Source organism: Lipotes vexillifer, unplaced genomic scaffold (assembly GCF_000442215.2).
Source record: "Lipotes vexillifer unplaced genomic scaffold, Lipotes_vexillifer_v1.1 scaffold1088, whole genome shotgun sequence".
Lineage (NCBI taxonomy): Eukaryota > Metazoa > Chordata > Mammalia > Artiodactyla > Lipotidae > Lipotes > Lipotes vexillifer.
In genome coordinates, this window is record NW_006779738.1 from 258956 (window position 1) to 283271 (window position 24316).

At 37.6% G+C, this 24316-nt stretch overlaps 1 protein-coding gene across 1 annotated transcript in view; it reads right to left on the reverse strand.

The window, feature by feature from the left end:
* Positions 1-24316, reverse strand: part of RYR2 (ryanodine receptor 2) — a 523123-nt gene that overhangs the window by 237094 nt on the left and 261713 nt on the right. Inside the window, exons 29-32 of the mRNA XM_007452954.1 lie at positions 19035-19209; positions 4779-4987; positions 3800-4152; positions 1515-1629 (exon numbers count right to left, since the gene is read on the reverse strand). Of these exons, the coding sequence (XP_007453016.1) occupies positions 1515-1629; positions 3800-4152; positions 4779-4987; positions 19035-19209 (852 nt within the window). The remainder of the gene's footprint in view (positions 1-1514; positions 1630-3799; positions 4153-4778; positions 4988-19034; positions 19210-24316) is intronic.

Genomic DNA, 24316 nt, shown 5'->3' on the forward strand with positions numbered 1-24316 from the left:
AAAAGAAACAAAACTCTGACTTGCAATGTCTAAGAAGATATGTCTTTGTTTAAGATCGTCTGGCATATTTGCAGCAACATGGATGCAACTAGAGATTATCATACTAAATGCAGTAAGCCAGAAAGAGAAAGACAAATACCATATGATATCACTTATGTGTGGAATCTAAAACATGACACAAATGAACCTATCTATGGAACGGAAACAGAATCATGGACACAGAGAACAGACCGGGGATTGCCAAGGGGAGGGGGGTGGGAGAGGGATGGACTGAGAGTTTGGAATTAGCAGATACAAACTGGTATATGTAGAAAGGATAAACAAGAAGGTCCTACTGTATAGCAAAGTATAGGGAACTATATTCAATATCTTGTAATGGATGTAATGGAAAAGAATCTGAAAAAAATACTGGCTTGGCCAAAAAGTTCATTTGGGTTTTTCCGTAACATCTTACGGAAAAACCCGAACAAGCTTTCTGGCCAGCCCAATATACACAAATGTATAACTGAATCACTTTGCTGTACACCTGAAACTAACACAACATTGTTAATCAACTATACTGCAATAAAAAAAGAATAGTATATTCAATATTAATAATAGTATATTCAATTATGCTATAACAACAACAACAAAACCCAAAGCTTACAGCAGCAAAAAAAAAAAAAAAAAAAAAAAAAAAAAAAATACTTTGGCCTAAGTAAAATGTTATAGGCACAAAGGATTGATGTGGCGAAGGAAAAGTCTTAAAACAGAGATCCTGAATTATTTCAGAAATAATGGGAAAAAGAGAAAAGACTATCTGAGCAAAAGATGATCTGAATCTTTTTAAACTTCCAAGTATGAATGGATGGGGGAGTACATATATAGTAAGTTTATGTGATAAAATCATCAATCCATTACAACAGGTAAGCTTTGAATTCTTCAAGCTGACACAAGAACAATAATCTATGCTACAGCTTTTATACCTGTTTTATACCTTGAATATGCTATCACTAACATAATATTTTGAACCCTTAAAATCACTCTGAAATAGTTCAGATCTGATATGTGAAAGTCAAGTTCAAATATGGGGGAACTCTAAAAGGGACACAGCTATATTTTTCTTCCACTTGGCGTTTTATGAGAAGTGCTTTAAAAATTCAAAATGGCAGACAGCACACCTTGACCTCTAACAAAGTACGATAAATGATCTTGCAGACATATCACTGAGACAAAAGAAACTGCAAAATGTACCTGGAAAACTTAAGTGGCAAATAAAATGCTATCAAGAAAGAGGATAACAAAATCAGGACTGAGGGTGCCATTAAGGATTATTTTTCCTAAAATAGCTCTCTTATTGCATAATATCCATTAGAATATACATACATCTTTCAACTTTTCAGTCCCCAAGATATAAGTGAATAATTATTTTAAAAGTAAGCTTGCTAAATAGTACGAATCAATGTTAACTATTTGAAATGCAAAGCATGCTCACTGACAAATAGAGATAAATGACAAAAGCTGCAACCTCATACCGTGGACGTTTGCATCAAGTAATCATAGTCGTCCCTCTCATCTGCCAGGACGTCTTCTGTGAGTCTTGCAGAGTGGCTGGTGCTGTAATCTGGCTTTGTCCTTCTAAGCAAAAATCTGGAATATAGTAAAGGACTAGGAATAAGCAACATTAAAATGTTCTGCCTATCTCAAACACAAACATATAATTAACTTAGTAGAGTGGTTGTCAGCCAAGATGATTAGCTCCCATGAGGACATCTGGCAATATCTGGAGATATTTTTGGTTGTCACAACTTGGTGGGGGAGGGGTGCCACTACTGGTGGAGGGATCCTGCTAACCATCCTACAATGCACAAGGCAGACTCTTACAATAAATAATTATCTAACCCAGAGTGGCAATAGTGCTGAGGTTGAGAATTTCATATTCAGTGTAAGAAAGGGTGCTAAAACAATCTACCTTCTTATCCATTAAAAAGTACTATTTAGAGAGAATACTCTAAGGTTCAACCAGTAATGTAAATATAAACATCTTAAAAACTAACTCTTGGGAGAAAATACAAATCATATATCTGATAAGGTTAATATCTAGAATATACAAAGAATTCCTACAACTCAGCAACAAAAATGCAAATGACCCAATCAACAAATGGGCCAAGAACTTGAATAGACATTTCTCCAAACATGTTATACAAATGACCAATAAGCATATGAAAAGATGCTCAACATCACTAATCATCAGGGAAATGGAAATCAAAACTACAAGGTGATATCACTTCACACCCATTAGGATGGCTACCATCAAATAACCAGAAAGTGACAAAGGTTGACAAGGACTTGGAGAAATTGGAACCCTCTTGCAGTGCTGATGGGATTGTAAAATGGTACAACTGCTATGGAATACAATATAATTTTTTTCCTCAAAAATTTAAATATAGGGCTTCCCTGGTGGCACAGTGGTTAAGAACCCACCTGCCAATGCAGGGGACATGGGTTTGAGCCCTGGTCCGGAAAGATCCCACATGCCGTGGAGCAACTAAGTCCGTGCACCACAACTACTGAGTCTGCGCTCTAGAGCCCGCGAGTCACAACTACTGAAGCCCGTGTGCCTAGAGCCCGTGCTCTGCAACAAGAGAAGCCACCGCAGTGAGAAGCCTGCGCACCGAACCAAAGAGTAGCCCCCGCTCACCACAACTAGAGAAAAGCTCACACGCAGCAACGAAGACCCAATGCAGCCAAAAAACTAAATAAATAAAATAAATAAATTTATTAAAAAAAAAATTTTAATACAGAAGTACCAGGCATCCCACTTCTGGGTATATATCCAAAAGAATTGAAAGTAGGGTTGTGAAAAGATATTTGCACACCCAAGTTCTTAACAGCATGATTCACAATAGCCAAGAGGTGGAATCACCCAAAATGTCCATCACTGGATGAATGGATAAACAAAATTTGGTGTATATACACACACTGGAATATCATCCAGCCTTAAAAAGGAAGGGAATTCTGACATATGTTACAATACATATGAACTGTGAGGACATTAAGCTACATGAGATAAGTCAGTCACAAAAAGACAAATACTGTATGATTTCATTTATATGAGGTATCTAAAGCAGTCAAATTCATAGAAACAAAAAGTAAAATGGTGATGACCAGGGGCTGGGGGAGGTTATAAAAGGCAAGTTATTTCATGGGTGTAGAGTTTCAGAGTTTTGCAAACTAAAAAAGTTCCGAGATCTGTTTCACAACAATGTGAATATACTTAGCACTACTGAACTGTACACTTAAAAATGTTTAAGACGGTAACTTTTATTTTTACCACAATAAAAAAATTCATAGGGCTTCCTTGGTGGTGCAGTGGTTGAGAGTCCACCTGCCAATGCAGGGGACACAGGTTCGTGCCCTGGTCTGGGAAGATCCCACATGCCGTGGAGCGGCTGGGCCTGTGAGCCATGGCCACTGAGCCTGTGTGTCCGGAGCCTGTGCTCCACAACCGGAGAGGCCACAGCAGTGAGAGGCCCATGTACTGCAAAAAAAAAAAAAAAAAAAAAAAAATCATAGAAAAAGTAACTCTTGAGCTAGATTGTTAGTGGTAACAAATTAGATGGCCAATAGGCTGCTTTTTCTTCTGTAGAATCCTTGGTACATAAAGAAGGAGGAAGAGGAAGAAAAAATTGACCTTGGAAATCCCTTACCCACTATTAACCTCTCCTGTGATCCCCTATCATAATAACTACATATTTAAAATCATTAAAAAATTAAAATTTAAAAAGATTTTAAAAATCATTTTGCATGTATCAATGACCTTTGTTTCAGACGAGAGGGCTTTTCCTGAGCGTAATCTTTGTGGTTGTTAAACTCTGGTTTTGTGGCTTCTTTGTCTTTGTCCACTCGATCTGGCACCAGATGGCCATGAGCTGTCTTCATGAGAACCTCAAAGTCCGAATCCACATCATAATCCTCCAAATCATTCTTGGGCCCAAAGAGACCGGCGCCAGGGATCCCTCCAGCCGCAGTCTTGGAGAAGACCTCCGCGCACTCGATGGGCATGCTCAGACGATAAAACATGATATCCGTGCTGCTGTTCTGAGAGCCAAAGGACTTCTGAGTGACCTTTAAACACGGGGAACTGTCGATGGTGCCGTCTATTCTGGTCACCTAACAAATGAAGACGTGATTGTTCAAATGCTCATCACCATCAGTTTCCTGATTCTAAAACCCTAACGTGCATCACACCTTTACAACCCAAAACATGGCCTGCCCATGGCATAATTTCATAAATGAGATCATTAAATAGAGGGATTGCTGTGTTACAGACATACTCACAGTTCTGTTTCTAACTCAGAAGATGATTTGGGAAATTCATGTTAAAATTGTATATATTCAGATTGAGCCTGACATTGCCTACATAAAAAAAGAATTATATACAGTTGACCCTTGAACACTGCAGGTCTGAACTGATTGGATCCACTTATATGTGGATATTTTTCAATAGTAAATACTATAGCACTACATAATCCGCGGCTGGCTGAATCCGTGGATACAGAGGGCCGACTATAAATTATATGCAGATTAACCCCGAAGTTGTTCGAGGATTAACTGTAGGTAATCAGTCTAATCAGCCTCTCATAAGTACCTAAAATCAGAGGGTAATCCTGTCCTTAGATGCCCCTACAGTGGAACACATCAGAGCCATCATTTTAAGTAAATGACAGTAACTGTCCAAGTAGGAACACCCGCTGCTGGTTTTTGGCAATGGTCTGATTTTTAAAGGAAAAGCAAACCTCAATATGTTCATGGTTTGATGGAACTTGGAGAAACTGAGGAAGCCTCTTGCTTAGCCACATGGTAATATCCCTGTTCGTGTTAACAGCAAATGGTTCATAGCCCTCTTGTAAGCCACAGATGGTGAAATATTTCAAGGTGCTGACATCCTTTCCAAAGTTCATCCTGCCCACTTGAGCCACTCCAAGGCTACATACAGGTATGAATCCTGGGAAGAAAAAAAATACATCAAAATCTTCAGTATCATTCGTGTAAGATTCTTTTAGCATGGAATCACAAAAAGTATTGCTCTAAAACTCTTAGCTTTGTGAGAACCGTTGCCCTGAGGTGAAAACAATAGTGGGGTAAAGAGACCACGGACACTAAGTATTAAATGTGAGGATCAGAAGACCAGTATTTGCTCTTGGCATCATAATTCCTTAAGTGTGGGCCCGAGCTAAGTCCCTTCTTCCACCCTGGACTTCTGTAAAATGAGGTGACTACTAAGCGGCCCCGAGTCCTCCGGAAATCCTGGGGACCACAACCCCCTCCCCACAGCGTCCCAGCCCCAAAGTGCAGGTGACTCTCTTGCAGAGGGAAAATGAGAAAGAAGTAAGTGCCAAAGCGCATTGCCAAAGAGCCTGAAATGTGCAAACATCAAACACAGCTGAGCTTTACATGTAACTCAAAGAAGAAAAAAAAAAAAGGATTGGAGGCCACATTTTTAAAGGTGTTCATTCACTTATAGCTGTTTTTGATCTTTGAAGAGAATTTTGCCTCTTTTTTTCCCCCTAGGGTACCCTAGATCTAAGCGTAGAAAATATACATATAAATAAGGATTCGGAAGTAGCTGCTAAAATCCTACTGAAACTCCTCCATCTGTCCCTTTCCCTTCAATGTCACTGTTGGTATAGATTAAGCCGGGTAATGCAAAATTAACATAAATAGCTAAGATAAGAAATCAAAAAGTTAAAAGTTAACAAGAAACTAAATCAAAAGCAACTGCAATGAGCAATGAAGAAAAAACAAAATATTTCAATGTGTGGCAGGGATGGTTAATCTTTCCACTATTAAATAAAAAGGGGAAACTACATTAATTATGTTAATTGTTTGAGTTCTTTGGAATCAACTGTCTGGCAAGGGGATGAGATGATACTTTTCAGTGGAGGGGGCATTTACGTACTTTTCATATCTTTCTGTAATATTTTATATGCAAGTTCAAGTAGTCAGCACAATAAACAAGGTCAGTATTGGGATGCAGACTACAAATTAGAGGATCTAACTTGCAGATCAAAAAAGCAGGGGATCCTCAGAATAAGCTGACAGATTTCTACCATTATGATGTCCATTTCTTTCCTTGTTGAAATTAGTGGCAGTGAAAGCAATGTATAACTCTCAAGACAGCACAAGACAATAGAAATTATATCTGATAATTCATAATGATTTCATCCAGTTTGTATCATCAGTATATATTTAAATAAACGGTTGAATCATAGCATTACCAACCCGGAAGCAAGAACACATCCAGCTGGGTTCAAGGAAGTGTGAATGATGAGTTTCTAGCTAAAACTAAAAAAGCCACAGCTGTGTCTGCAGCTGTGCCAGCTCTTGATGCAGTAGTCAAGGAAAGTTGTCTTAAATAAGTGTCCCCAAAGGAATCAAAGAAAAGGATTGGATAAATGCAATAGATCTGAGACAGCTTGAACTACATTTGCACAAACGGGAAAACCTAACATTCATTTGACATAAACTAGGGGATACCAAGGCAGAAACATCTCTGCTGATGCTAAACATTTTTCTTTCTAACCACTTTACATGTATAGTTGGAGTTCCTACTCTAAAAGTGAAGTTACTGGATACCTTAAAATATCTGTAGAGTAGATCTTTGTGTGTTTGTTATATTAATATCTGAACTTTTCTGTATGTCTGATATATTTTCGTCTAAAAAATCAAGTATTTAGTGTTGCACGCAAAGATTTGTGTCCTAAACTGTTCACTATGGCTATATATACAATCATAGAATACTGTTTGGACAATAAATATGTGTTTTTCTTTTCCTGGAGATGGTATACTACTTAGCTTTTGAAAATCTGGTTTTCAAAAGTTCATTCATATATAGGAAAATATTCACAGTACGTATTATTTCAAGAAAGAAAGATGGAACATATGGCTTGTTTTTAAAGATGCAAAAACGCCAGAAGGGGTTTTTTTAAATCAAAAAAGTTTCAGAATGGTGGAATTTTTAATGCTTTTTCCCTCTTTTTATGTCTCTCAATTTAATAATTTTTTTCAATGAATATGTATTTTATGATGACAACAAACGACAGCCTTCGTAAAAATAAAATATTCATTTAAGGAAATGGGATATACCTACATCTTTCTCGTATAGAAAGGTGGAAGAATGATGTGGATATAAAATGGTCCAAACAACATGTTCCTCAAGTTGCTGAAGTTCAAGTTCTCATTGCTAGTGAGTGTGCAGTGAGCTTGGTACCAGAAATCTTGCTAATAAAATTACACTAGTACAGGAGTGCTGAAAAGTGATTTAGCAATATGCATTAAGACACTTTCACCTATTCATTTCTTTATCCAACAGATGTTTATTGAGCAGCTACTGTGTGCCAGAAACAAGGAATACTAGGTCACTAACACAGACCCAGCTAAACGTTCTCATAGTCTAATACGGTGGGGAGATAGGTGAAGAAGTAATAAAATAACCTACTGACCCATCTAAAAAGAGGGAGTGCTAAGAGCCGAGGAAGAGTAGAGAGATGAAGTCGGGAAGATTTTGCAGAAGAGTCACCATCTAAGTAGAGGGCAGACACGCAGTCCTGGGAAATGACTAAGAACAGGGACTTTGGAATCCAAGAGACCTGGATTCAAGTTTCAGCTCCACCACTTCTTGGCAAGTTACTTAAATTCCCTAAGCTTTAATCCTTTCTTCTGTAATATCTACCCACGAGTGTTATGGTTTTAAAAACAAGATCCTGTATGTATAGTGCTTAATATACACGCTCACTAAACTCAATTTTAAATGGAAAAAAAAAAGGTAAAGGAAACTAATAGGTATAATAAGAACATGGTTAATTATGATACATACACAAGATTAAATAGGTGTAGTCATTAAAAATCATGTTCAGGCCTCACCAAAGTAAAACTATACAGGGAGGTAAAACTAACATGGCAACATTTAAAAACTGGTGATTCCAGGTGAAGCGTACACAGGTGTACATTGCACTATTCTCGCACTTTTCTAAAAGGCTGACATTTCTCAAAATATGATATTGGTAAAAATACCACCAGTTATGCTTAAAATACTTTTATGCCTTAGGACAACATATTATATATAATATTAAGTTTAAAAAAGTTGGCAAAAAATTATTTTTACATCTCAAACCTTTAAATGGGAGAAAAACACATTAAAAGTCAAATTTCTCTCTGGGTGTGGGAATATAATTTTTAACCATTTTATTATAGTCCTTTGTATTTTCCAAATGCTCAAAAAGAATATATTAATTTTATGAAAGATAAATAGATACACTTTTTCATTAGCTTATAGCAGTAGATGGTTTTTTCACTGCTTTAGCGTTTTGGTCTCCTTTAAAGGAATTTATCTGTGAAAGTACATCCATAAGTAGAAATTATGCTTTTTTCTCTTTGTAATTTAAATGAAGTAGAACTTAATAAAAATTAAATTGTATTCTGACTTCAGAAGATGCAGTTTTAATAGCTGTTATGATAATAAAACAACAGATATTTCTAAAAACTACATTTTTTAAATTAGCATATCACAGCAGGAACAACTACATGGCAATGGTATCAAAGCAGATAGTGGAGGAAAAACTCCAGGTACTTTTCAGTGGCCATATGGGAAAGGGCCAGGCCTCAGTCACTTCCATTTGTCCAACGCCCTGCAAATAAATGTGCTGACAACAGATGAAATGCTTAACACACAAGGCTCCCTAACAGCAGCTAATTCCCTGAGTGTTCATCTCAGTGACCCTTAACGACCATTCACTGAGACAGGAATCATTATTATCTTTTTCCAGTGATTTAAGTCCAATCTCGGCTTAAATCACAGCTAAGTGGCCAGAAAATAAACCCAGGTCTGCCAGATCTCAGGCTCCATGCTTTAATTCAGGCCTGCAATCACCAGAGAGTAGAGATTTTAGGTTTCCTGGTCTCGGTGAAAACTACTCAAGCCTGTTACAGTGCAAAAGCAGCCACAGATAGTATGTAAACAAAGGAGCATGGCTGTGTTCCAATAAAACTTTACTCACAAAAAACTGGTGGCAGGCTGGATGTGGCCCTCAGACCTCAGTTTGCCAACTCCTGCTCTAAGTTTTCAATATTCAAACGTTGTGTATCAGGTCCCTCCATCTGGCAAATATCTAAAGAACACCGACCAGGTACCAACCGCTACTCTAGGCACTGGAAATACAGCTGTGAACAGAACAAAAAGGAGTCCCTACCTTTCCGGAGCTTATCTTTATGTAGAGAAGGCAGATAAAGAATAAATAAATAGTTACCAATATACATAACACAATGTCAGGAAATCATAAATGCTGTCAGGACTGATGGAATGTTTTGCCATGAATACACAAGATAAATTGATAAATGACCTCACTCTTAATCATTTCCTACAGCAAAACATGATAACCGAGGTTCAATTCTTTATTAGCTTGAGGTATGCTGAACGCAAAAATATTCCAACCCAATGAAACAGACTTCCACAAATTCACACACACACACCCCGGCACAGGTGAAATGTTGGTCCTACCTTCCTGTCCTTTGTGTTCTCTATCTTCTATTCCAGTTACCTTAACTGACACCCTGCAAATAACAAAGTCTGATGTATCTAAGGGAAGTTTTCTTCCTGGCAGTGGGTCTTAAATTCGTACAGATGAGTCTAATTGGTTACTTGGGCCTGTGCCAGACCCACCCTAGTTATTTGTAAATCTGTTAAAACAGTAGCTACAGCTTATGGCTAAACTGCTTCCTCCAACAAAAGACAGATGGCTACAGCAAATTTTAACTTTCTCTGTTGAGAAGCCTCTTCGCTCCTGAGCAGAGGGGTGTGTTGGGAGCATGCAAGTCCAGCAAAAGAACTGGCAGTCACAGGATGTGGCGCTGAGAGGCCGGTGTGAAAAGAAGATAAAGCAGATCACAAGCATACCAGCTTTTCCTAAGAATATATGATTTCAGATTTCAAATTTTCTAAAATTCAGATAGGAATCAACATTTACAAGCCAAACCAAACGGCCCAAAGCAGACAAAAATGGCCGATATTATACTAACATGTAAATTTGAGTAATTTGATCAGAAGGAAGGGTAACATTTACTGGTAGCGTACTATGTGCCAGATAATATATAAGCACTTTCCCATTCATTATTATTATTATTATGCTATTTTTTTTTAAAATTTGGCCACGTTGTGCGGCATGCAGGATCTTAGTTCCCCCACCAGGGATTGAACCCATGCCCCTTGCGTTGGAAGCACGGAGTCTTGACCACTGGACTGCCAGAGAAGACCTCCCACTTATTATTAAATATTAACCCCATTTTCCAAGATGAGGAAACAAGATGTTACATCATCTTGTCTAAGGTCCTACAGCTAGTTAAATGGGATGCTAAAAGTTGAATCAAGAATGCAGAGAAGGAGGGAAAAACAAAAACAAAAAACACTTGCCTTAGATTTCTGGGCTCTTTAGACTTGCAAGGGGCATGAAAAGACCATTTACAATTAGTGTTTTTTATTTTAAGGATATGAAAACGGAGGGGCTGGCCATTTGCCCAAGATCATATGGGAAGAATGATTTTCAGAATAGGGTCTAGAACCCAGGGCTTCCGACATGATATTTGTTGCTTCTGTTTCATGTTGGCTTCAAAAATGAATTAAGGAATTATGCTAAGTGAGGTCTTAGGGAATTTTCCATGATGCAAATGCATCTTTTGTGCATGGACTCTGTAACATCAATGCTGGCACAATAGGGACATTCCCATACTTTCTTCCTGGCTCTTGGTTTATTTCAGATAATCAAAGCAGTAGAATTTTTATGTTTGACCTTGAATATCATTTTAAAGCCATCACATTCTCTCCATCAGTCCAAATCCAGAAAAAAAGAACATTTAATATACACAGGGTTCTGACATCCTTTATTCTGATTCCTTGATCTTTTCAGTATAATTTAAACATTAAATCTTGCTGTTTGGCTCTACAGCATTCATAAGTAATAAGCCATTGGTGTTGTAAAGAAGCCATTGGTGTTGTAAAGAAGCCATTGGCGTTGTACATCTGTATTACTCCTTCTAGTACCTCAAACGTTCACTCACTATATGCAAAACTGCCAATTTGCGGATAGGCTAGTATATACACAAATTACCTCATTAACCACCTACAAACTTTATTCATTCTCAAAATGGTCTGTAAGGTACAAATTTCCTCTGTTCATCAATATATAAAATTTAACTGTCAATCAGTTTAGGCTAAGCAGTTTGATTTTCACTGAATTCCCCAATCATTTCACAATGAATTTCCCCAAACAACATGTTGTTTAGATTACATACACATAAGCTCAAAATATATATATTAAATAATAATGATCTGAAATTTAACACTAAATATTAAAAATCTCCTCACTGCTTGAAGTATTCCATGAATGTAGGACACATTTAAGAGTTTCATTCCTGCAAATATCCGAGTGTTTCTAGGATAGCTTCCCTTTCTGATTCCAGAGAAAACTATGAGACTGATTATGCTGGTTTCCATCATCTTCATACTCTTTAGAATTGGTCTACCACTTTATAACTGTCTTTATCTTCACTCAAAATATGTAGTGTCCCAACCCAATTCTCTGACTGTTTGAATTGCTCCACTGCAGTGAGTCATAATCCTAACTTCTTCCTTCCTTCAACAATAGTTTATTTTTAATCAGCGTGATTCCCAATAACGTTACTTTCCCGGGTGTGATACAAACCTAGGTCCCAGGTCTGTACCAACAGCAAGTTGTACAGAATGTCACTAGTGACAGAATGGACAGATGTTATGATGGAGCCAGGAAGGTAGGTATTTGGGACAGTACAGACCCAACCTTATTTCACACCGTGTTGACAGCTACTCTTCTGGATGAGCCATACACATCTGCCAAAGAGTGCATATTTCAACTGAGGGTAAACAGAATATTGTATTGTTAAGTGTAGACTGACGGTTCTATATTGTTTTTTTCTTTCTTTCTTTAAAGGCAGCAAAATAAAATCAATAATGGAAAGTTATCCCTCTCTTTTTCCTTAGAGGTCTTTTCTGCCTAGAGCTATGCAGCTATTTTAATTACAAAAATATTCTTCTGGTTTTCTGCCAAGGAAAGGAAGTCCATGCAGTCTCAGCACCAGGAATTCAGTTTTGCTCACTGTCCTTTCAAGTGGCAGATACAGAATCAAAAGCATCCTTTCCGGATTTGATTATAATCATTACAGGTGTAGAACCCGAGGGCCCTGAGATAATCTTTACTTACAGAAGAGATGACAAGCTTGAAAAAGCTCCAGTGTAATGAGACATTTACACAACGCAAGATATATCCCAGAGCCTACTTTGTAAAACGCAGGTAACCTCCAGACAAAATAACTGTCCTTTCACCATCTGGCAAGATGTTAAATGACTCTCTGCCTTGCTTTAAATTAAGGATATGATTAGTTCTTCAAATTACTGGTAACACTAAGCTCTTGCACATAAGAGTAAATTGAAAATGGTTCTAGATGAGTATGGGATATAAGCGCAGAAGGGTCGTGTATTAGTTTCCTCGGGTTGCCATCGCAAAATACCACAGACATTTTCTTTATTCATTCATCTACCCACAGACGCTTAGGTTGTTTCCATATCTTGGCTATTGTGAGTAATCCTGCAATGAACATGGGAGTGCAGAGATCTCCTTGAGATCCTAATTTCTATTCCTTCAGATCTACAGCCAGAAGTGGTTTTGCTGGAGCCTATGGTAGGTATAGTTTTAAGTTTTTGAGGAACCTCCATACTGTTTTCCACAGTGGCTGCACCAATTTACATTCCCACCAACAGTGCACCAGGGTTCCCTTTTCTCCACACCCTCACCAACATTTGTTACCTTCAGTTTTTTTTTTACTATAAATGTTCTTACAGGTGTGAGATGATGATCTCGTGTTTTTGACTTGCCCTTCCCTGGTGATTAGTGATGGAGAGCACTTTACATATCTGTTCAGTTTCTTTGACCATTTCTAAAATGGGTTATTTGTTTTTTGTTTGTTTAGTTTTGGTTTTGGTTTGTGCTACAGAGTTGCAGGAGTTCCTTATATATTTTGGATTACCCTTTATGAGATATACGATTTTGCAAATATTTTCTCCCATTCCATAGGTTGCCTTTTCATTGTGTTCATGGTTTCCTTTGTTGTGCAGAAAGGTTTTAGTTTAATTCCACTTGTCCATTTTTCCTTCTGTTGGCTTTTCTTGTGGTTGAAAAAAATCACTGCCAAGGCCATTGTCAAATAGCTTCTCCCCTACATTTTCTTCTTTGGGTTTTACAGCTTCAAGTCTAATGTTTAAGTTTTTAATCCATTTTGAGTTGATTTTTGTGTATAGCCCAAAATCATGTTGTGCACAGCCACGAAAACATTTTCTGTGTGGTTCAAAATTAGATAACGGTCCAATTTCATTCTTTGCATATGAATATCCTATTATCCCAACGCCAGTTATGAAAGAGATGACACTATCCTCACTATGCATTTTTGTTATGCTTGTCAAAGATCAGCTGACCATATGTGATAAATTTCATAGTAAAGTTTACCTCTCAATAAAGTTCAGTGATTTTCTCTGTAAAAATATTGTACACCTTCTGTTAAAGTGACTAGTGATTACTGAAAACACCTGACGTTACTGTAAATGGTATCTTCTATTTCATTTAGTTTTCCAGGTTTTCTGTTAGTATAGAAATGCTACCTTGCTAAATGCTCCAGTTATTCCTAGTAATGTCTATAGATTCTATAGGGTTTTCTCTGCATATGATTAAATTATCTGCAAATAATTATAGATTGCATTTCCTCTTATTCCAATTCTTAACATTTCCAATTTCTTTTTCTTGCCTATTACAAGTTTGAAAACCAATTTAGGACTAGAGCCTTTTTAGCCCAAGAACAAACTAAAGTACTAAAAGAGTTTATAAATGCTCTATATTTAAATTCCTCTCACATCTACCTGTCTTTATATCTGTGCCATGCTTGATTTGGGATTTTTACCATCTTCATCATTTCTTCTTATTGCTACAGAGAATGTCAGCTCAGACATAAATATATTGGCTAGTAAAGCAATCAAAAGAACAATGTGGTAAGGTATACAAAAATATATTTATTCTCTACTAGCCCTGTTCTTGTCCACCACCTAACATGGTAAGAATCATCTCCACTGGGCTCCTGAGGAAGTATTATCAAGGCAGGCTCCATATAAAACTTATCATTTAAAAAAAAGCTTCAGTCTCAAATTTGATATGGAATAATCTCTGGCTTTGATAAGATGAACTAGACTCTGGGTGAATCAGAAGAACCCCTTTCAGGTTCTTGCTATGGGGCATCATATCTCAATTGGCTACCAGATCTCTGTGGGTAAAAGTTAGAATGTCTTCTATGTTACGGGCAACTTGATTTGTGATAAAATTAACTCCTGATTAGTTAACTGTCTATGGACTGGGGAATACATCTAAAGATTCCTGACGAAGAGGAATGCTTGAGGTAGACCAGTTTGCAAGCATTAATTCCTGTTTTCTACCTTTCTGAGTAGACAGGCACTAAGGATGCCCTTTGACAGTTTTGCGAGTCTGAAGATTCAGTTGAAACTAAAAATGTATTGGTCAATGTATTTGTTTTCCATTGCTGTTGAACAAACTACCTCAAACTTATCAGTTTAAAATAATGCCCATTTATTAACTCCTAGTTCTATAGGTCAGAAGTCCAGGTATGGCATGACTGGGGTTCTCTGCTTAGCATCATGAGGATGAAATCAAGGTACTGGCTGGACTGTGTTCTCATCTGAGGCTCGGAATCCTCTTTCCAGCTCCCTGGTTGTTAAATGAATTCAGTTCTTTGTGGTTGTAGGACCGAGGTCTCCTTTTTCTTGCCAGCTATCAACCAGGGGCTGTTCTCAGATTTCCACCATGTGGCCCTCTCACACCACAACAGTTTGTTCCTTCCAGTCCAGGAGAAGATTTTATCTCACACTTTGGATCTCTGCGACTTCAAGAAGGAACCAATCTCTTTTAAGAGCTTCACCTGATTAGGCCAGGCCCATATGGCTAATCTCCACTTAATTAACTCAAAGTCAACTAACTGGTTAGTAACCTAATCATGAGAGTTATACCCCATCATATTCAGATTCTGCCCACACTCAAGAAGAGAGGGTTATACACGGCATGTCCACCAGGGATCAGGACTCCTAGAGGCTGCAGTCTTAAAATTCTGCCTACAACAGAGGATACTGCCAGCTCTTTCCTTGGGCTCTCCCCGTTCTCGATCCTGAATGTTTGTCAGTACAATGGCAGGAAGAGATGAGGAAAAATTCACAGAAAACCTTACCAGGGATGGCATCTGCACTTGTCAGCACTATTCCTTTGTTGACATTACAGCCAGAGGACTCTTTGAAAAATGAAGATTCAATTAATCTGTTTGTTTTACTTAGAGATATTCTGAAGAGATTTTTTTAAAAAAAATCAAATAGAAGCGAGAATCCTAAAAGAGGACCTGCCACATAGACGAAACAGCTTTCAAAGTCTGAAAACTCCACTCCAGCACTACACAATGCTCTTGATCTCGACCGTGTACGTTCTGGTCCTTTGAGGGGAGATGAGAGGCTAACAGAGCCGTTCTCCTACCAGACACCAGTGTATCTCAGCAATTTTCTCTTTGTCCGGTTCACATATGAGCTTGAAGGTCAAGTCTGTGGTCACTGAGGGCAAGTGCAGTCCCTATATGGGAAAGAGATCTGTAGCTTTTTAGAAGAGCCCTGCCTGCATCTTTATGGGATAACCAGATCCTCACCGGAACTAACTGTATGGCTGTACCTCCACCTGGATTTAACTGGATGACCCCATCAGTCTTTCAAAGATTTTTGTGATTTTCCTTTTGATGTTATCTAGAAACAACTTATACTGGTCAAGACATCATTTCAGTTGTGTAAGCTGTACAAAAGGCAGAGACATCAAAATATGTTTAGCCATGTTGTCTACCAAGCTGACCGGATAGGATCTGCAGAGTGTGCGTGCATGTATATGTATATATTTTATATAGAGAAAATTTTCTATCCGTCTTACCACACAGTTCTTGCGACTGCTTTACATATGACTGAGCTAACTCTGCAGCAACAAAAAGAAATTATGAAGATGTTAAAAAAATACCAAATCAAGCATGGCACAGACATAAAGACAAGCTATAGGTATAAGAACAATTTGAAAATAGAGCACTTATGAAACCTCTGGTACTTGAGCAACAACAGTATATTCCTAAATTAATGGTTTCTCGAACATGCTCCTTTGAGTCATAGATATCCCCAGGGCTCACTTTCAGTGGTGGTGGATGAGTTAGGGAGCTCAACTCAGGGCCTCACATTGTAGTTTTACCCAGAGCAGTTCCACTGTATTTTTTAAGCTAGGTAAAGTTAATAGGGAGGAATAGGAAAAATTCCACTCCCAAAAAGCGTCTGGAAGTCACAGGCGTGGATAAACTCTGTAGTCCTTCTTATGGCAGAAAATGGGGAATTATCATTAACCCCTAAAAAATTAATAGTTAATGGTCATGGCTAAATAAAATTTATCCTCTGCCTTAGAGACCAAAAGGATACATCCCAACACATCCAACAATAATCCAACTGATGGACCATAAAATTTTCAGACAGTTCATCAGAATGCTGTATTAACTCGATAACTGAGTTATCAGGATAAGTTTCAAGTCATTTTGAAATTTTTCAAAATTACGTGAAGTGCAAAGTCAAAAAACAAAGTTGTTTGTATGACTGCGCCACTCAGACTCACCTCAGAGCCTAGCTCATCACTACAATGGTAACTGGTCTCTGTGACAGGGCTGTAGCATGAACATTATGTGCTTAAATAGTATGAACGGGCATGCTGCATTGTTTATAATTCTAACATCATTCTGTGAATCTACGTCATATAAATCAAACGAGTAAAACTCACATAGGCATTTCAAGAATTTAACTTCATGAGAAGAAACGCATAACATGCAGGCATTTTAAAATAACAACCAATTAAAAAAAAAAACAAAATCTCAGGTCATATCCATAGTAGTGGACAGTACAGACAGACAACATAGAAAAAAGTCCTTCTCCCACCTTCCCTGTGATATGCTGACACTGCTAAAAGCAACACTACAGGAGGGGAGATAGGTGATGGAAGGTTAGAGGGCCAGTTTTGAAACCGAGCAGGACCCTTGGGGCTCCTGGGGCCGAAAGCCTTTCTGTGTCTTCCGTTTCTTGTTTGTAGGGAACAGACTCCAGCCTCCACAACCTTCCTTGAGTTCCAAACGGCAGATTTGAACAGCTGCTAATCAGGGAAGGGAGGGGATGCAGAGACAAGGGCAGAGCAGCCAAGAAACAATAGTGCAGCCCTGGGGCAGGGTCCTGGCTCTGCCTCAAGGGATACATATAACAGTATCTTTAAGCTCTTTATAGAACTAAACCCTCAACAAATGGAAGATGTCAGCATTCTTCATTCCAGATTAAAGGAACCAGAGAAGCGCTTCAAGAAGACCACCTCAGGCCAGATTAAAGGAACCACAGAAACTCATCAGATTACCTGAGACCAGATTAAAGGACTGCAGGCCCTGCACACACCCTAATCTTATCAGCAATCCCGTCCTTGAACCAATGCCATAAAACTCCTCACCAAATCCTCCCAGGTTGGGGCACACAATTTTCGAGGGCAGGAGCCCACTGTGTCCCCCTTTGCCTGGCAAAGCACTAAAGCTATTCTTTTCTACTTCACTTAAAACTCTGCTCTGAGATTTGATTTGGCACCGGTACACAGAGGCTGCATTCTTGGCATCAGTTTCACTTGCCACCCAGCGATACAGGTATGCAAAATAGAAATTAAGTTATAAAAATGCAAAATTCCTATTATTTTCACAAACCTGTGTTTGAGAAATGATGGTCATACCTGCTCAAAAGCTTGTTGAATGAATAACTATAGAACTTAATGCAAATAATGAGCTGGCTAACTTTTTGAGGATTGGCAACAAGTTTACAGAGTATTAAAAGTATTTATTGGGGTATATCTTAAAGTCCTAGACTATATATACATATATATTCAAGTAATAGGATATATTCAAAGCCATTTTGAAAAAAACTGTTAGCTCATTTTGAAATGAGATATATATAAAATATTTTGTTAGATATTATCTTGTTTACATGCTCTAGATTAACACTTTCAGTGATGATGTAAATGTTCTCTATCTCTGCTGTCAAATAGGGCACCATTAGCCACAGGACCCTACTGAGCACTTGAAATGTAGCAAGTGCCACTAAGAAACTCAATTTTTTAATCTATTTCACTTAAATTAATGTAAATTCAAATAACCCCATGCGGCCAGTCTACTGGAAGTACAGCTCTAAAGAACACCTACCTTCTCATCTGCTTCATAAAGGGCTTTTGTCCTTTTCTTACAACCCTGTGCAAGGTCATCTCAAAACCCCACAGGCAGAAGTACTTTTTCCCTGCATTGTGCTTCCATAGAACTTTCTGCATTTCTTTATTTTAGAACTTATTCACTGAATAGAAATTATACAAGTGAGAACTTCCCCTGGTATTCTATCATCTGCATAAAGATAGGACAGTTTTGCCATGTCAGCATCCAGCAGAGGGCCTGATACTTGGTAGGTTCTCATTACATCTTTTTTTTTTTTTGAAATGAATGAACACATAGAAGCCATAAGCAGTTGATTAAACAGGGAAGTTCTAAACGAATATTTAGTATTTGTGGAAAACTGTCCTTTTGCCTGCCATTACTTTTCTTATTCACACTCATAAAAGCCATTTCTGCCTTATGGGAATCCTAGCTAAGTAGCAGAGAGAGAGTTTCTGCTAAGTAATTTCAAGGGTATTGAACCAAATAAGCCACACGGCAACCTTGTGATCTACAGCTGCAACTCATCTGCTGGCTCACCCTCAAACCAAGATGGTTGGTCAAGAGGCATCAGAACAAAGAGCTTTACTGTGCCCCAAACCTGAAAACGACACGAGATGCAGTACACTTACCATCACCAACATCAAAGTCCTTGAAAGCCAATTCTGAACCCGAATCATCCAGAAGGATTTCGCCGTTCAGTGTGAACATCATGGTATGTTCTGTCATGTCAACCATACACCCCACAACATCGCCTGCTTGCCAAGAGCGCCCATAGTGCTCACTGCCCTGGTGCCACCGCTGGGCCTAGGGACAGAAGAGTCATTGTCACAGAGAAAGCCAGCAGAACAGCACCCACCCACCCCTAATCGGCATGACTCACAGTAGCCTTTGTATTAATGCAGCGGGAGGAAGGAGTATAGTCAGCACATCTGTCTACAGAAATGCACAAAGCAATGTGGAGGTGCCTGGGGATGCTGAACCCCTGATATTAACATTGTATGTTATTGAATCTTGAGAAAAACCCAAACGTTATTTCATGATTTTCAGAGTCTAATATTTAAAAATTCGAACCCCACATCTTTTCTATTAAAAGAAAAACTGTCTCTTTAGAAATTTATTTTTCTCACTACCATGAATGCTTCCCAGGATATGGGTTGTTTTTGTCTACTCCCCCAAATACAGAGAAGTATGAGCAGAGACTCAACTGGGAACTGATCAGAGAAAATGACATTCTAGTTTTCATCTATTTCAAAATAAAATCCCATTCCTTGGAAGCAAAGGGACTCACACTTCAGCAAAATAGAAATCCAGAAGCATTTCAGTACATACTAAAATCAAAAAAGGTTCAAATCAAACTTAAATATATTCTCAAGATATTTACTGAAATAGTAAGCCAAAAATTGAATATATATGTCAACACTGCCTTATATGACACACATGAAATCTCATAAATACCTGTGAAACATAGGATATATGTCACTTTTTAATCTGTAAGTATGTTCCACTGATTTATAGTTACAAAATTAGTTATATGAAATATTTTGTCAGATAAATCTTTAAATTTTTCCCTAAAGTATCACCTTCACTGTGAACTGACATATAACGGGATATAGTCACCAATGCAAAACAATGATTTGATTCTTCTAAAGCATAACACATTGTACTTTTTTAAAATTTTAACTAAATTAGGTATCAAAAGGTGTTAAATTTTTCCATCTGAAATAAAAAACAGGATTCAGGAATTATAATACTTCAGAATACTTCAGTTGGCCTAGAAGCCACAACACTAATTTATAGCCTAGAAATGCTTTCCCAAACACACACCTGGGTACCCAGGCATCAAATCTCTTCATGATTGCTTATTTATTCTAATTTTTTTTTAATTAGAAAATACTTTTTTCCTTCAAAAGGAATACAAATTCACTGAAGAAAATTAGGAAATAAAAATAGGATAAAAAAATGTCAATAATTTCATCCCCCCAAAAAGACTATTATTATTCTATTATGGCTGTGTCATATATACATATATTTTATTTTTTTATTATTTTTAAAGTTTTTGTTTTGATATTCCTACTAATGTGTTTCTTTTTTATAATTTTTGAATTTTATTTTATTTTTATATACAGGTTCTTATTAGCCATCCATTTTATACATATTAGTGTATATATGTCAATCCCAATCTCCCAATTCAACACACCACCACCACCTCCCGCCACGTACCGCCCTTGGTGTCCATACGTTTGTTCCCTACATCTGTGTCTCTATTTCTGCCCTGAAAACGGGTTCATCTGTACCATTTTTCTAGGTCCACATATATGCGGTAATATATGATATTTGTTTTTCTCTTTCTGACTTACTTCACTCTATATCACAGTCTCTAGATCCACCCACGTCTCTACAAATGACCCAATTTCCTTCCTTTCTATGGCTGAGTAATATTGCATTGTATATATGTGCCACATCTTCTTTATCCATTCATCTGTCGATGGGCATTTAGGTTGCTTCCATGACCTGGCTATTGTAAATAGTGATGCAATGAACATTGGGGTGCATGTGTCATTCTGAATGACGGTTTTCTCTGGGTATGTGCCCAGTAGTGGGATTGCTGGATCATATGGTAATTCTTAGTTTTTTAAGGAACCTCCATACTGTTCTCCACAGTGGCTGTATCAATTCACATTCCCACCAGCACTGCAAGAGGGTTCCCTTTTCTCCACACCCTCTCCAGCATTTGTTGTTTGTACATTTTCTGATGATGCCCATTCTAACTGGTGTGAGGTGATACCTCATTGTAGTTTTGATTTGCATTTCTCTAATAATTAGTGATGCTGAGCAGCTTTTCGTGTGCTTCTTGGCCATCTGTATGTCTTCTTTGGAGAAATGTCTATTTAGGTCTTCTGTCTAGTTTTTGATTAGGTTGATATTTAATACTGAGCTGCATGAGCTGTTTATATATTTTGGAAATTAATCCTTTGTCCACTGATTCGTTTGCAAATATTTTCTCCATTCTGAGGGTTGTCTTTTCGTCTTGTTTATGGTTTCCTTTGCTGTGCAAAAGCTTTGATGTTTCATTAGGTCCCATTTGTTTATTTTTGTTTTTATTTCCATTACTGTAGGAGGTGGATCAAGAAAGATCTTGCTGTGATTTATGTCAAAGACTTTTCTTCTAGGCTTTCCTCTAAGAGTTTTATAGTGTCCGGTCTTACATTTAGGTCTCTAATCCATTCTGAGTTTATTTTGTGTATGGTGTTAGGAAGTGTTCTAATTTCATTCTTTTATATGTAGCTGTCTGGTTTTCCCAGCACCACTTATTGAAGAGACTGTTTTTTCTCCATTGTATATCCTTGCCTCCTTGGTCATAGATTAGTGGACCATAGGTGCAAGGGTTTATCTCTGGGCTTTCGATCCTGTTCCATTGATCTATATTTCTGTTTTTGTGCTAGTACCATATTGTCTTGATTACTGTTGCTTTGTAGTATAGTCTGAAGTCAGAGAGTCTGATTCCTCCAGCTCCATTTTTTCCCCTCAAGACTGCTTTGGCTATTTGGGGTCTTTTGTGTCTCGATACAAATTTTAAGACTTTTTGTTCTAGTTCTGTAAGAAATGCCATTGGTAGTTTGATAGGGATTGCACTGAATCTGTAGATTGCTTGGGGTAGTATAGTCATTTACACAATATTGATTCTTCCAATCCAAGAACATGGTATATCTCTCCATCTGTTGGTATCATCTTTAATTTCTTTCATCAGTGTCGTATAGTTTTCGGCATACAGGTTTTTGTCTCCGTAGGTAGGTTTACTCCTAGGTATTTTATTCTTTTTGTTGCAGTGGTAAATGGTAATGTTTCCTTAATTTCTCTTTCAGATTTTTCATCATTAGTGTATAGGAATGCAAGAGATTTCTGTGCATTAATTTTGTATCCTGCAACTTTCCCAAATTCATTGAGTAGCTTTAGTAGATTTCTGGTGGCATCTTTAGGATTCTCTATGTATAATATCATGTCATCTGCAAACAGTGACAGCTTTACTTCTTCTTTTCCAATTTGTATTCCTTTAATTTCTTTTTCTTCTCTGACTGCCGTGGCTAGGACTTGCAAAACTATGTTGACTAACAGTGGCCAGACTGGACATCCTTGTCTTGTTCCTGATCTTAGTGGAAATGCTTTCAGTTTTTTACCATTGAGAATGATGTTTGCTGTGGGTTTGTCATATATGGCCTTTATTATGTTGAGGTAGGTTCCCTCTATGCCCACACTCTGGAGAGTTTTTATCATGAATTGGTGTTGAATTTTATCAAAAGCTTTTTCTGCATCTCTTGAGATGATCATATGGGTTTTATTCTTCAGTTTGTTAATATGGTGTATCACATTAATTGATTTGCATATATTGAAGAATCCTTGCATCCCTGGGATAAATCCCACTTGGTCAAGGTGTATGATCCTTTTAGTGTGCTGTTGGATTCTGTTCGCTAGTATTTTGTTGAGGAATTCATCAGTGATATTGGTCTGTAATTTCTTTTTCTATAGTATCTTTGTCTGGTTTTGGTATCAGGGTGATGGTGGCCTCACAGAATGAGTTTGGGAGTATTCCTTCCTCTGCAATTTTTTGGAAGAGTTTGAGAAGGACAGGTGTTAGCTCTTTCCTAAATGTCTGATAGAATTCGCCTGTGAAGCCATCTGGTTCTGAGCTTGTTTGTTTCTTGGAAGATTTTTAATCACAGTTTCAACTTCAGTACTTGTGACTGGTCTCTTCATATTTTCTATTTCTTCCTGGTTCAGTCTTGGAAGGTTATACATTTCTAAGAATTTGTCCATTTCTTCCAGGTTGTCTATTTTATTGGCATAGAGTTTGCTTGTAGTAGTCTCTTAGGATACTTTGTATTTCTGCGGTGTATGTTGTAACTTCTTTTTCATTTCTAATTTTATTGATTTGAGTCCTCTCCCTCTTTTTCTTGATCAGTCTGTATAATGGTTTATCAATATTGTTTATCTTCTCAAAGAACCAGCTTTTAGTTTTATTGATCTTTGCTATTGTTTTCTTTGTTTCTATTTCATTTATTTCTGCTGTGATCTTTATGATTTCTTTCCTTCTACTAACTTGGCGTTTTGTTTGTCCTTCTTTCTCTAGTTCCTTTAGGTGTAAGGTTAGATTGTTTATTTGAAAATTTTCTTGTTTCTTGAGGTGGGCTTGTATTGCTATAAACTTCTTTCTTAGAACTGCTTTTGCTGCATCCCACAGGTTTTGGATCATTGTGTTTTCACTGTAATTTGTCTCTAGGTATTTTCTGATTTCCTCTTTAATTTCTTCAGTGACCTCTTGGATATTTAGTAACATATTATTTAGCCTCCATGTACGTTGTGTTTTTTACGTTTCTTCCCCTGTAATTCATTTCTAAATTCATAGCGTTGTGGTCAGAAAAGATGCTTAATATGATTTCAGTTTTCTTAAATTTACTGAGGCTTGATTTGTGACCCAAGATGTGATCTATCCTAGAGAATGTCCCATGTGCACTAGAGAGGAAAGTGTAATCTTCTGTTTTCGAATGGAATGTCCTATAAATATCAATTACATCTATCTGGTCTATTGTGTCATTTAAAGCTTGTGTTTCCTTATTAATTTTCTGTTTGGAAGATCTGCCCATTGGTGTAAGCGAGGTGTTAAAGTCCCCCACTATCACTGTGTGACTGTTGATTTCCTATTTTATAGCTGTTAGCAGTTGCCTTATGTATTGAGGTGCTCCTATGTTGGGTGCATACATATTTAAAATTGTTATATCTTCTTGGATTGATCCCTTGATTATTATGTAGTGTCCTTCTTTGTCTCTTGTAACATTATTTACCTTAAAGTCTTTTTTATCCGATATGAGTATTGCTACTCCAGCTTTCTTTTGATTTCCATTTACATGGAATATCT